The sequence below is a fragment of the Lactuca saligna genome, chromosome 8 (assembly GCF_052625555.1).
Source record: "Lactuca saligna cultivar CGN05327 chromosome 8, ASM5262555v1, whole genome shotgun sequence".
NCBI lineage: Eukaryota > Viridiplantae > Streptophyta > Magnoliopsida > Asterales > Asteraceae > Lactuca > Lactuca saligna.
This window is the reverse complement of record NC_136424.1, coordinates 109,607,543-109,622,927: the sequence shown is the minus strand read 5'-3', so window position 1 is coordinate 109,622,927 and position 15,385 is coordinate 109,607,543. Positions and strand designations below refer to the sequence as shown.

Below are 15,385 nucleotides of genomic sequence, written 5' to 3'. Positions count from 1 at the left end.
GTGGATCAAGTAGACAAACTGTCTCAAGAAGGGGTAGCATAATAAAGTGTGGTATATGTAAGGAACTAGGTCACAACAAGAAAAAGTGTCCATCTAACCAACAAAGCAATACATCAGGTGAATATTTTTAAAAAAATTACATCATTTGAACAAAGAATTGACATTTTAATTTTTGTTTGCAGTACCAAGTTCATCCAGGGGCAGTGGAGCAGACCCAAGTTTATCCAGGGGCAATGAAGGACCACCACCACCTGCAGCCCCCATGCCAAGAAGAAGGGTCCCAGTTAGTAGAAGTGGAAGGAGGAAATATTCTGAACGGATTATCAAACAAGCATTAAGGAGGCAGATACCTGGGGTTGGGAGCAATGCAGATAACCCTTCAGTTATTGATTAATTTAGGGGATAATAGTGGGTGGGTAGGAATATCTTTTGTAAGGCAGTTGTGATGTAAAGACAAAGTAGTAGTCTTTTTATTATGCTTTTCTATGGTACTATCAAGTAGGTGTATGGGCACATGGTGGCCCTTCTTTTGTCTATGTAGGAATCTTTTGTGTTACCTAGAAACTACTTTTGTGTATGCAGACAAAAACTTATATAACTGTAGAATATTAATGGCGTATTACAATGAATCCAACCACCACATTCACTTACTTTTTTTATTATATGTATTTGTTATATGTATGCTACTTTGTGATTCCATTCCAGTCAAAACTAATTCTTTATATGCATGCTACTTTGTGATTCCATTCCAGTCAAAACTAATTCTTTATATGCATGTTACTTTGTGATTCTATTCCAGTCAAAATCAAATATGTATTCATTGTTATATGTATGCTTCCTTATGATTCCATTCCAGTCAAAAATATTTCTTGGTGATTCCATTCCAGTCAAAGTTACTTCATTCCATTCTTTGTGATTCCATTCCAATCAAAGTTAATATGTATGTTTCTTTATAATTAAATTTTCCATTACAATCAATGTTACTTCATTCCATTCCAACAAGAAGTTAAGATAACAACTCTATTCTATTCAAACAACATCTTTCAATACATCATGTGACTTCATTTCATCATATACACGATGATCAGAAAAAGAAATCCAATGGTAAACTTATATATTTTCTCCTTCATTGCAATGGCATCAGAGTACTTTTCCTTCTTCATCTGTTCCATGTCTTCCTTCACCTTCTCTACTTCGGTCTTCAATGCTACTAATTCAGCTTTCATTCCCTCCACCACTTCCATCAGAGGCATCTGTACAAGTTCTACATCCAACCATTTCCAATATTTGCATTTACCCTTCCACAATAAAATTTCAGAGTGAGATTTCAAATCTGGAATAAATGAATCAGAAAAGAGGGGAAATTTAAGTGAAATTGCTTACCTCATTGCACACCATGAAATGCCTCCCTGGATTCTTTGGTGTTGTTGATGTTAGAATACGTGCAGGGAACCCACAATCACAAGTTTTTGGATCATTCACTGTGGATTTCTTGCTTGATCGATTGAGGGAGGATGAGATGCTGTAGGAGGAAGCCATCGGGTATTAGGGCAACAGGGTATTAGAGCACAATAAATGAACAACAAACGCCCCTCCTTTAATAACAAGAACCCTAGATGCCAGTTAGGATCAAAACTGACACGTAGGATCAATAAATTCATTGAAACCGGCAAAAACCAGTCGGAATGGGAAAATTTGCACAAATCAACAAGTTAAAGGGTTAATAGAGCACGAAAAAAGTTTCAGTGACCAAATGTGATCAAAATCAAAAGTATGTTACCCTCTGAAGTCATTATCCCAAAAAAAAATTACTTTGTGTCCATATATATATATATATATATATATATATATATATATATATATATATATATATATATATATATATATATTATGGGTATACGTGCTAAAGCTTAACATTCTAACGTGAAATAAAGGCATACCAGTTTTCCGTATTTAATAAAAAAGGATATTTCATTCATAATATCAGATAATCGATTGGTTAATTAGGCTTATTTACATGGTAAATTAAATTACCTCCTACCTTTTATGCCTACAATTATTCCTATCCACTAAAATTTTAACAAATCATCATTCAATTTAATTGTAATTGATATATTCCTAATATAGCCTTAATGAATTGGTTAGAAAAATATGGAATCTACATTATTAGGTTGATTTACTAATTGCAAGTTTGTGACTATTTTTTATTGCAATTATATAACGTTTGGTTTTCTTTTTTGAAACCAAGATGAAATAAGTTCTTCATCTAATGATGGTGAAACAATACAAGAACCAAATGAGCATAAGCCTAATTTTAATGATTTATGGTATTTTGCATTCAGTCAAAGAAAAAAACATTAACATAAGCCTGCAATAAGATAACGATTTATCTGTCTTGTATAGGCATATATTTGATTCTGGTTTGCATATTTAAAAACTATAAATATGGAAAAAAAAAAAATTATAACATATATAATCAAGCAAGAAACTAGACAAAATGCAACAAGATTACAATGAACAACAAAGTTCCTAAGGAGAACCACAAGGGCAGCAAGATCAGCAAAAACAAGAAGCCTTGTAGCAATGGCACTGAACTCTTCCAAATTTCAACAGCATTACTAAAACAGAAGCAAAACACATTCATCAAAAAGAGATAAGAACTTGAACAAAAGTAACATTCACCAAAAACACACACAAGAATCACAACCCTTTTAAAATAAAGAACTGAAACGCACCAACCAATTGTGAAAGTGAGACACGTAAAACAGCAAAAAAACACCAAAATTACATTCAACTGAAACTTTTTATCATTTTTGTTTGGTCACACGAAAAAAAATAAAACCCAAAAACCATGAACATATAAAGATAATCACTTCAAGAAAAGAAAATAAAGAAAGTATAACAGGAAAATCCTTAGGCTCAGATCTGTAATTAGGGAATGATGACAAAGAAAATGAAGAACTCTGCCATGGCTGCAAACACACAGTTGCAAAGTTACTTCTCACTTTGCCATCAAGAAGTTGCCTTGCCAAGATACAAAGAATCAATCTTCAATGTCTCTTCATATTTTCTTAGAATACACCCATCATCATTATCATCATCATCGCCTTTTCCATTAAAATATGACTAATATTGCTTTAATTGGATAGATTTTCCGTAAACTTAACCATCATCATCATCATCATCATCATCACCACCAGTCCACCACCACCACCATTGCTTTATTTGGATAGAATTTCCAAAAGCACAGTGTTGCAATAGAAATAATTAAAAGTAGCATGTGATAATAAACAAATCAATGAAGTACATTGCTATTACTTGCAGTTGCCTTTTACTAATGATCAACATTAGATTTTGTAGATGAAAGCTCAGATCTGTTGTGATCAAGGGAAATTGAGTAATCTAAACCCACCATGGCTGCAATCACAGTTGCATATAGATATGCCCTCTGGAATGCCCAGCCAAGATATTCTCATTTTGCTCAAATAATTTTTTTTATCGTCATAGTCTACAAGGATCCAACCATTATGCTTACTTTTTTGATCATCTTGATTGCTTTGTGAAGATGAAACCACATGGATGAGCATGTAACAAAACTAAGCAAAGTTGAGCCAAAGTTGTAATTTTGGTTAAACCATAGGGACCATTTCTGTAATTTACTCTTTGATATATAGGATATGTATGGCAAACTAGCATATAAGTGCAACATTATAGCCTAGTAGCTTCCATGGGAGATAGTTGGAGCTTTTATTCACAAAAGAAGATGTAACCTGGTAAAAGATGTAATATAACATAATAGCTTTTGCCAAAAGCCCATTTGTTTAAAATGAAATTTTTAAGAAAATTGTTTCTTAGAAGGAAAGAAAAAACTTCTTCAAGTTCCCAAAAACTTGTTGCCGAACATTCTAACAATCAAATGAAAACATATTGTGGTTGTGGTAATAAAACTATGAAACAAAACTAAACAAAAAAATTAAACCAAAATATCGACCTACTTTTCTATTTGACAAAATGGGTAGAGAAAACATATGTTTGATAATTGCTGAAAATTCTAGGATTGTAACAACAATTTATTTATAACATTATATCACAACAATGTAGGCTGCAACATGATATTTCGTTCAGTCACTATGATTTTAAAGAGAAAAATTTATCTATTTTACACTTTAATCAACAGTCACACTAGTTCTGAGGATTATGTATTCTAAATATTAATGAAATTGGCATCTAGTTCATCGGAAAGAGGAGCATTTGCTAAAATATGGATTTGAAAAAGAAAAAAAAAATACCTAGACTGGAAAACAGGATGCGAGGTAGAACGGAGGCTCAGATCTGTTGTAATCGAACTTGTTTTGCCCAAATCCGTCATGGCTGCAATCGCAGTTGCAATGCATGTCGATTTCCGAATAGAAATCTCGACTGAACAATATGTGCCATCCGGATTGCCCAGCCAAGATACAGATCAGGTCTCCAAATTCCGATTTTGCTCAATCTACATTTCATCGTCACCGCCTCGTCATCGGAAGAATAATTAGCAACAGCAATAACTCAAAAGGTGCTTGATGGAATGAATAAGCAATCCCAAACATCCTTTTTATCATTTGTAGACGTTTGAGAAGATTTGTGATGTATATGTTTATGTGTGTGTATGTATATATATTTTGAGATATAGAGATAGAGAAAGAGAGAGTAGTAGAATTGGCGTCGAAATCATCGGCTCATACTTGATCGGAGGATTAAGCGGCAAAAAGAAAAAAAGGTTTTTCTCGGAAAACCCTAACCTCGCCGGAGCCTCATTCTCAAGAGCAAAACACAACAGTACGCCTCATCTGAAAATTTTCATGTAGCTCCCCTCTTTTTTTTTTTTTTTAATACCCTCCTTAATAATTATTTTTTGGTAGCAGTTCAAACTACCAAATTATTATTTTATTTTATTTTATTTAAAATATATATATTAAAAAAAATTAGAAAAAAAACAAGCTCGGAGGAGGACAACTATAACATTTACTTTACCCTGAATGAGTTACAACCCGCTCTGCTCTGAACAATATTTTAAAAAATCGGTTTTTTAGTTGAACCGATTTGATGATTGATTTTCGATTTAACATGTTCGAACACCGACTTAACTGATTTTTATAATTTTCATTTTTTTTCCTTATTTTTCTATACATACATACTCAGTAGCGGATCTAGGCCCTACAATTTTTACTACTAAATAGCCCTCCAAAAATCTAATTTTTACGAAAAATCTCCTTTTGGCATCCACTTTTGCATTAAATACCCTCTTTGAAGATTTTTTTTTTACTTAAAAAACCCAAAAAAACATTAAATTTTCAGAATTTTATAATTTTTTTATTTTTTGGACCCCAGATAGATTTGGTTCTGAATCCACCATACTTATATCTTAAATGCGCAGATATAAACCAGTAAGCCCATACGCTATTTAAAACAGGCAACCCAAAGCAACCATTAGTAAAAAAGAAGAAGAAAAAGGACATATACGAATTTCACACAATCGCATATACACGATCAATAGAGAGATTTGTTTGACCAAGCTTATTCGGCGGAAAAATCATGGGCTCATATCCGATTAGTTGATCAAATGACAAAAGATCAACAACTCTCTCCACAAGAAACCTAGATCTCTTTCGTCGGAGCCTCATCCCCCAGAGCAAAAACACAACGGATGATTTGTGGTTTGATTTGTCATCATATTCAAAGTTGCTAATGTTTATTGGGCTTGAAATAGAGCTAGTGAACAAAAAATTAACATTTTAATTTTTTATGTACTAAAAGGATACTATATGTTTCTAACATCAAACTTTTATAAACTTATATTTTTCATTTTGGATAACTAATATTTGTTTTATCGAACCTACAATGATGAACTTGTTGAAATGGTCACTAATTATGTCATTAGGGTTATTATAACTATTTTCGTTCCTTCATATTTACTTAAGTGATAACGTATCAATCTTACTACAGCAATAAAATTACATATATACAAATTGTTTGTACACATCACACGTTATAGTTCTTGACAAGTGACAAGGGCAACTGGGTACGTTATTAGGGTTATTATATATATTTTTTTCATTTAGTTTTTAAACATTTTAATAATACACATATACTATTTTATACACATGACACATTATCGTTGTTGCCATAGTTCTAGAATTCGCCTCTTTCTATTAATTCATATTTCACTTGTCATGTGCTTGCAACACAAGTAACATCTAACATCTTACAATGTCGGTCAAATTGATATAATCCTACAATTTACTCATTTTTATTATATGTTTACTTGTAATCACACATCAATATTTACTAAACGGTAAACAATCAACATGTGTGCATTTACAAGATACATAACCTTTACCCGTAGACTCAAGCATTCTTATCAATATTTAATATTCATGAACGGTAAAATACAACTTACGTGATAACTTTGTTAAATATTTTATCGTTATGTGACCTTGAGTCCTTCACTATCTTACAACATATGCATTATATATTCTCATCATAAAGTACAACGAAAGAGTACATATGCATTATATATTCTCATCATAAAGTACAATGAAAGAGTTGAGTAAGTGACTACGCTATTATGAAGAGGTGTATATTAAGACCCTTTGAATGATCCTTAATAATGTATGTTGAGAATGTCGAGTGTGTGTTTTTAAAAGTGATTATGATGTTGTTTATATTGTAAGAATGATGTTTTAAATAGTATAATATTAAAAATTTAAACAAAAATTAACTTCTTACATTTGAGGAGATGTACATTAGCTAAAAGTACATCTCCTAATGCATAGTGTACAAGTACTTTAATGTCTTAATTATAACTTTAACCCTCCAATTTTGTATGATCATTAATTATAATCCATTTATATTGTAAAATTATATTTTTGATCCTTTTACTTTTTATAATATCATTTTCATCACTCCACCTTTAACTTTGTAAATTATCACCTTTTCTTGCAACCTATCAATTTGGATCCTTTTATTTTTTAAAATATCATTTTCACCTCTCTACTTTCAACTTTGTAAAATTTCTCTTTACAACACTTTTATGCATTCGTTTTTTAGACTTTTGTTTTTATTTCACTTTCACCTCTTCACCTTTTAACTTTATAAAATATCACTTTTACTATTTTGTTTTCTAAACTTTGTGAAATGTATTTTCCACCCCTCTATTTTTTAAATGTTACTTTAACCTTTCAACTTTGAGATTTGTAAATATGATTGTTTAATCAATTATCACTCATAATACACAACAAAAACATGTAAAAACCCGCAGCAAAAATGCAAGCTCAATTACTAGTTATTGTTATATTTGGCATATTTTGCACAAGATCACAATATTATTTCACTAGGACGTTACAAATAGCTTCTATGATAGAGTAGCTAATATTCATGTGGTGTTGTTAAATTGCCGATCATGGGTATGTATGCTATGTTTTAGTTTTTTAGTATCAACAAATATTCGATGTCTCTTATGTAACATGTTAGCGATTGAATATTTTATATTTTCTTTTAATATTGAATCAAGTACCTGTAAATATATGTGAAGTCGTACCGTGAAAATGCAAAACCGCACCACAACTGCATTTTACAAAAACTACAAACCGAAACCATGCCATGAAAATGCAAAACTACATTATGCAGTGAGAACGATTTATACTGTTTTATGCACATGCCTACATATATGTGTACCTTTCTATCAAAAACAGAACTATTTAGAATCGTCTCAGTTTATCTTGATTTTCGAACTTTGATTTTTTTGGTTTTGGATTCAATTTCCTGATTCCACTATTATAAATGCTCACAAGAATCAAACTATCTTAGTTGGTAAAAAAATAACTTTTAAAGTAGATATTTTTTAGATCTTATCTTTATAAAATTAACATTTTATGCTTTATACAAGAATAAATAAAATAATAAATTACAATTATAAAAAATTGATAGTAACGTTTTTAATATTTATGATGTTAAAATTATTCTTCTTAGCAAATATCGTAATATAGATAAATACACGTATCTTAAAATTTATATTCTTTACCATTCAAACAATTTTGTCATGTGCTAACATAAATTTCCAGTTTTCGCAAGCTAGATTAAAAATAAACACAAATGCCTCTTAAATAAAAAAAAATAAAAATAAAAAATCGATAATTCCTACAATGACCACAACAACCTTATCAATGAGGGAACAGTAGAACTGGAAGCCACCTGATATAAAAGAAGAAAGAACTGCACAAAATTAGGGTTTGGGGCAAAAAGAACAGCTCAGACAACAAAGAAACGAGGCATCAGAGGGAAGGGATGTTTCTAAGGGTGGTTGACCCCCTCTGTAGCCCATGATCTTCGATTTGCCCCTTATTATCAACAGCCCTTTTCTACGAATGATGCTTGATCTGAAGTCTTTGAGTTATATCGATGTTTCTCTTTCCCCTGAAACTATATCGTAATATCATGTCCTCTTTTGATCATATTCTTCATAGAGATGTACAACAAAACCGGTTTTTTAATTTGGATCTGGATTCGGGTCCGATCATTGGAACAATCAAAATCATACTTCATGTATTACATTAAAATTAAATCATTAACCATTACGCTTTGTTCTCAAGTTTTTACAGAAAGGTAATATGAAAATTTTGAGGTGAAAGAACAGGCGATGACGAAGAATTTGTTGTTGTCTGAGTAAATCAGGCAAAGTTTGAGACTTACGTATCTTGGTGGGGTAATTTCGGGAGGCTTGGTGATGGATTTTCCACCATTGAAGCAGCTCTGATTTTTGCAGCCATGGCGATTTGTTCCTCTTTGCTTTGATTATTAACAGATCTGAGCCTCTATGCTTTCTCCCTCTCAATTTTCTCCTTTGCGTTTTTCACGATTTATTCGTCACTTAAATTTGGGGTTTTGAAATTCGACTTTAAAAGAAAATTCCTTCACTGTTTCCAAATTAGTTTGGTTTATCGAAATCTTGTACAATGCATGCAAAATTTAGGTTATTCAATTTAAGCCGATTTCAATTTCCAAATTAGTATGGTTTATTGTTTGTATAAATTTAAATTAAATACGTTCAATTTAAATTTAGGTTATTCAATATAAATTGATTGTTGGTTTGTTTAGATCACACATTGTAATCTATTGCATTTTGGTTCCTGTTTAGTTAAATTTTGGTTTTTTCTTTTCCGGTTTTAAACACTAATAAGAATAAATGTTTTAAATAAGCAATACATCCTAGTGAATTTGTTTTGCTTTGCTATTTCAATTAGAGTTGCCAAATCAAAGACATTATATGATTTTGTGTAAGATCATGTATTATATTGGTTAATTAAAAGAAATATGGTTAATTAAAAGAAGTTAACATGTATTATATGGTTAATTAAAAGAAGTTAAATATTATTAACTTTTCTGAGTTCAACTTAATGAGATAAAAGAAATGAAATGGAAAGAAAATAAAAAAAAAATACAAGATGCAAGACGGATTTATCTTTACTATTATATTAAGCATATTACATGTTTCTTTAAAATTAAAAGGTACAAATATAACTACATTCCATACAACCCTTTTAAGCTTAACATCAAAGTACCGAATATAGAAAAAGAAAAACTAAAACACGCTAGCCCTGATATTCTCTAAACCCTAGGTCTTTTCTTCCAAATTCGCCCACAACGAATCACCACAACAGACCGATGTTCCCCGTTTCTTTCTCCGACACCACCACCACCCCCTCTCCCCCGTCACATCACTGACCGCCGACTCCACTAAAATCTCATCTGTCAACCACCATCTTCAATCGCTTCTTCCATCTGCGCCGTCGTTACAGCCTCGAAAAGGGTCACTAGCCATCCCTGGCCCCATTAAGCCTTACGTGCTCACCCAGATGTTCTTCCCTCTCTAATGAATGATTGACGTACACTAGCGTTCACAACTCCATCTTCTGTTAAGTTTGTCATAAGGATAAAGTAAGTATCTAGATGTGTCTTTTTGTTTAATTGTCTTTTTCTTTACCGTTCACATGCTCTCTCTCTCTCTCTCTCTATATATATATATATATATATATATATATATACCCTCCTAATTGTGCATTTTTGTTTAACTGCAAGTATGGGTTTAATTTTGTGTTTATGTCGATTTAGTGGATTTGGATCTAGATCTCTATATGTGTACATTTAACTATACTTGTATGTTTAACTATGTGTGTGTCAATTTCGTAGATTTTCACACCAGCCTGTTTTTGGACAATAGATGCCTCAATCAGAGAGAAATCAAGGTAAGCTTTCCTTTGACATATTTTTTTCAAACTTAAAATCCTGATGCATATTATGTTTTTTAGTTACAAGGGCATAAATGGTAAGGTGAAGTTGCTATTATGAGTAAAATTATGGGTTTGGTGTTGTTAGTTGTTGGTCAGCTGTATTTTGTTGTCTCAAATGATCAATTTACCCTCCATTTTGTTGTTGAAGTGACTCTTTTACCTTTTGTTTGACCTATGAGGTTGGAAGCAAAAAAAAAGCATCATCATAGTTTTAATATAGAGTTTTTTCTGGTATAGTAGGCAAGTATTACATTGCTAATTCTTTCAGTTTGTGTTATAGTTATCATGAGATTGATTAAAGTGATCATATTTCTTTTAGTTTGGAAGCAAAAGAAAAATAAGACTTACTACAACACAAAAGGGACCAGGGGATCCAGGCTTCTAGAAGTTGATCATTTTTTTTTATAACAATCAGAAATCAGCCACAATCACATGTTTTCAGGTGCTCAATCATCATGATATGACTTGGAGTTCTTTTTTTAATATTTTAACACAAAACTTTAGATAAAATGGTGAATAGGAGGAGAGTTTTCAGCTGGATCTGAATAAATTTTGCCCGCGATGTGCAAGGTAATAATGCCTGTGGTTTTTGCCATGAGTTGGCTCAAATATATAACATTTCTTGCATGTATGTCATGATTTCTCTCTATTGCTTTGTTATATAACACTGATTTTTTAAAATGTAGGCATCTGTTTACATGAGGTTTCAAACATCTTCTATGATTCAACATCATTCCATAACACCTGTCAAATTCTTGGTCTCTATTCATGGGCTACAAGTTTGTAATATACTCAAAAAAATCATAATATTTGATAAGGTAACACTCTATTGTTTTCCTAACCTCATGTCTATTTGTTGATTCGATTCTTTTCCTGGTCAAACAACATAAAAGGAAGTTTATTATTATTATTATTATTATTATTATTATTATTATTATTAATATTTTATGCATGCCATTTGTAGAATTTTATCTCTCACCCTGTAACTAGACCAATAAACCGCCTTATAGTTAAACCTCATATCAACTTTGATATTTACTGGAAACAAAGTAATTGAAGTGGTGGAGGGTAATCTTGGTATAACAAGAATAATAATAATAATAATAAGAAGAATTTTTTTTTCATATGTGAGAGAATTATAATAAGTGAAACCTTTGTGGACATTTTGACCTCTAGGTCCACCACTTATAGCAAGGCTCATGGTAACATGAAAAGAATATTAATATTAATGTTAACAAATAGAGTCATTGTAGCCATTTATCATTTAAAATAAAAAATATACGTTCAAAAGATGTTATTTTTTGGAAATAAATTAATTTTCCATATACAAAGCAATGGTACAAGTTCTAATGAACTTAAAAATTATCATTTTTGAAGAATCTGACCAAACACATCAAAATTATGATTTTTAAATAGTACAATGCTATAAATGAACTTAAAAAATGAACAGTACAATGCCTTAATTGTTAATTTTTTCGAATTTTATTGCATATATATATATATATATATATATATATATATATATATATATATATATATATATATATATATATATATATATAATCAAACTATAAGGACAGCGAGGGCATTTACATTCATGTATAAGCTATAAAAATTTGTATCTAACAACTTAAGTCGTCTTTGTTTTATTCTTGAAATGTCTTGCAAATATACCCAAAAAGAGGAACCGAAAATGTGTTGCACAAAGTATGAAATTAGAAAAAAGCAAAAAAGCAAAATACTGTCAAATAGCAACATGAAGCTTATTTGTATCTAACAACTAGTGTTCATCGTTCCTTATGGTTACAATAATCAATGATCCTTTTGGTTGGCAAATATGAACTCAACTTAAAGATGCACACAAAAGCATTTACATTCATGTATAATCTATGAAAATTTGCAGCTTTTGGTAGAAACTTAGATCCTGTACAAATGCAGATTTGACGATGCAAGGCAGGCCCTATGTAATTTTTGATAAATATGATGTTAATCATTGTATTAGCTGTTGGGGTATATATTTGTTATTTATTATTCACATTGATAATAAACCTATGTTAGTGTAAAATTGTTAGTTATATATATACTAATTAAGAAGTACCAGATGAACAAGTGTTGATTCTTATTGGACCACTTCTTTAATTTCCTTTTTATTTTTTTCTTCAAACAAAGATATTGTTCATTATGTACACCTGTCGTCTTCTCTTTCTTGCGTCTCCACCGCTTCATTAAAAAAAACACGGTGTTTAAATGTGTTGGACACAACATGTTAATCTATCACTGCCACCACAACCAATCATTTTCTTCCAAATACCCGATTTCAGTTGATAATCTCGATCATTCTGCCGAGTCACCCATTCTTTGGTTAAGCCCTAAATACATTCCACCGCCTATTGCTTGGTATTCCTCCTTAATCAAACTCAAAGTCGCCGGTGTCATAGAAATAGAATCCTCCACCGCCAGGTCGCCACCTCCAAAGGGTTCTGGTTCGTCTCCGTCACCTCCTACCACCATCACTTTTGATTTTGGATTTTCAATTGTCTGTATTTGTGTGCTCTGCTTCAATATGTTTTGTTGCTTCAAATCATCGTCTTCTCTCGATTTTGTATCAGGGTCTCCATTGTGTATCCGTAATCGACCTCAAAACTCCAATGTCGATCTTCCGATTTTTCGATATTCAGTTCTCCATCCCATCATCGGTCTTCAGATTTATGATTTTATTGTTGGTGTTATTGTCTTCGGTTTGATGGGCACAAGTCTCTTTTAGATGTCTTCCACTATACTGTTTATTTTTTCATCTTTAACTTTTATAAGTTATTTGCAAATTTTTTGGTCGCTGTTGTTTGTCGTCGGACCTCGGAAGGACATAAAAAAGCAATACATATTGAAACTATACACTTCTATTATCCTTGCACACCAACTGTTTGATTTTATGCTGATTATAATTTTTGGTTTAGATTTCTGCTTATGCATATGCTTTGTATTGGTTAAATACAGACTATGTTTTTGATAGGTTTAATACAAACAATCCTATGTGTGCATGCAACCCTAGTTGGATCGATGTTTTCACTATAAAACATACAACTTTATGAACACAAAATAAACCCTGGCATGCTTCTATAATTTTCGAAAATTACATAGAAGTGTAGTAGACATACCTTTGTTGTTATATAGCAATAACAACTAGTTTCCTTGATCTCTTGAACTCTCTTGAACTCTTGAAAGCAAGCACCACAATTGTAGTGCCTCTAATGGCTCACAAACACCTTGAAGCAAGAAGGCAACTAAGAGAGAGAAGGGAATGATGCTAATTTCGGCCCTAGGGTTACCTTGGAATCAAGTGGCCACAAATTGAAGCATAGGGCATGTATTTATACTATAGGGTGCTAGGGTTTTAGTCTAAACCCTAATGGACAGCTTAGCCACCAAGCAGCCCAAGAAACCTTATGGAATGAGGCCTTGGACGAAAATATGATGATCCTTCATCATAATTTCGTCCCCCCTTAGTCCATTAGGTTTCCTAGCCCAAAACTCAATTATCACACATTTGACAGTTTATACCCCTTTATTTAATTAATCTCTTTTACTCACCAACTTAATTCCTAATTAATTTATGACTAATACTAATTAAATAAATATGATTTCTCCTTTAATATATTATTCTTATAATATATTAATAAATCATAATATCTCCTCTCTCATATCAAATTACCTTGTCAAGTTGCTTTGGTGAAGGCAACCCAAAAGGACCATGCACACTCGGGTCAAGTATATACCAAATATGGTTACTGACTTAGACATTAATCCAACAGTCTCCCACTTGGATAAGTCTAGTAACTATATCTCACGTATTACTTCCGTACCCGATAGCAATCGTAGCTTTCAATAGCCGCTGTCAACCCTGACCAATAATTTGTCCTTTAGATAAGGGATCGCATAATCCTCTGTTCTAGATATCATGCTAACAATACTTATTGTCTAGCATTTTATTTCTTGATCTCTGATTTGTTCGACATAGAACTCAGTTGAACACATCAACTTTATCTTGACCGAGCCCGGCACATAAGTCAAACCAAATCATCAAGTGGCCGAGATATCACTTTTATCCTCATAGAATAAAAGGAACAGAAAAACGTCGACTAATATGCCTTTATCATTTACTAGTTAAACCACACACAATAATACGTTTTATAACATCAAGTTACTGATGTGTTTTCGCATTATCAATGTATAATCAACCAGCAAACAATAACCATATCTCTAGGTTTAAAGATTATATGATATTATCATCTTGCGATCACTTGTGATAACATTCATGAAGTAATACCAGCAAGTGTGGGTCTATTTCAATGCTCAATACAAATTTCATAAGCACTCATAAACTTTGCAGCAAACCTTTGCTATGTCTAAAACTTTTCAGACAATCTACAAACAAATTTATGACAATCTTCCTTCATATCTACTTCCAACATATGAGCGATTGTGAACTGTTCGAATAATCTTATTATTCAGGAAGTCAAAACATGCAAAATCGACACAATAGATAAATAATCAACACAAGATAGAAACTTTCTTATAAATAACACACCTTTATTTAATCATCATTAGTTGAACATGACATTATTTATTACAAGTTTCCTACCTATCTAATCTAAACTAATATCGTCCTTCAGTCCTACGCTCCTAGCGTGCTGCAAATGCTTGACCCTACTCAGTCCCTTCGTAAGGGGATCTGCTGGGTTATCTTCTGACGATACCCTCTTCACAATGAGGAGTCCCTCTTCTACCCGATGTCTAGTAAAGTGGTATTTCCTGTCGATATGTCGAGATCTGCCATGATCCCTTGGTTCCTTGGTTAAGGCAACCGCTCCTTCATTATCACAGAAAATTTCCACGGGCTCCTTTATGGATGGCACAACTCCAAGGTCTCCAATGAAGTTCTTCAACCATATAGCCTCCTTTGACGCTTCGCTCGCCGCAATATACTCTGATTCGCACGTTGAATCAGCTACGGTCTCTTGCTTGGAACTTTTCCAAGTCACTGCTCCTCCATTTAGGGT

General features: G+C 32.2%; 1 protein-coding gene and 1 long non-coding RNA gene across 3 annotated transcripts; both read right to left on the bottom strand.

The window, feature by feature from the left end:
* Window positions 1-970: 970 nt before the first annotated feature.
* Window positions 971-4,864, bottom strand: LOC145011567 (uncharacterized). 2 transcript variants are annotated; one of them, XM_078970310.1, is made up of 3 exons: window positions 4,290-4,864; window positions 1,384-1,522; window positions 971-1,298 (listed from the first exon to the last, which is right to left on the bottom strand). In XM_078970310.1, exons 1-3 carry the CDS (start codon window positions 4,367-4,369, stop codon window positions 1,062-1,064), a joined length of 456 nt encoding a protein of 151 aa, XP_078826436.1. In that variant the 5' UTR covers window positions 4,370-4,864; the 3' UTR covers window positions 971-1,061. The 2 variants fall into 2 exon arrangements, 1 of the variants encoding a protein (XP_078826436.1); XR_013664155.1 differs by lacking the exons at window positions 971-1,298; window positions 1,384-1,522 and adding an exon at window positions 2,358-2,618.
* A 3,178-nt stretch (window positions 4,865-8,042) lies between these two features.
* On the bottom strand, window positions 8,043-9,030 carry LOC145008252 (uncharacterized). Its single transcript, XR_013663328.1, has 2 exons — window positions 8,731-9,030; window positions 8,043-8,460 (listed from the first exon to the last, which is right to left on the bottom strand). It is a non-coding gene; the product is annotated as an uncharacterized LOC145008252 (long non-coding RNA).
* Between the last annotated feature and the right edge of the window lie 6,355 nt (window positions 9,031-15,385).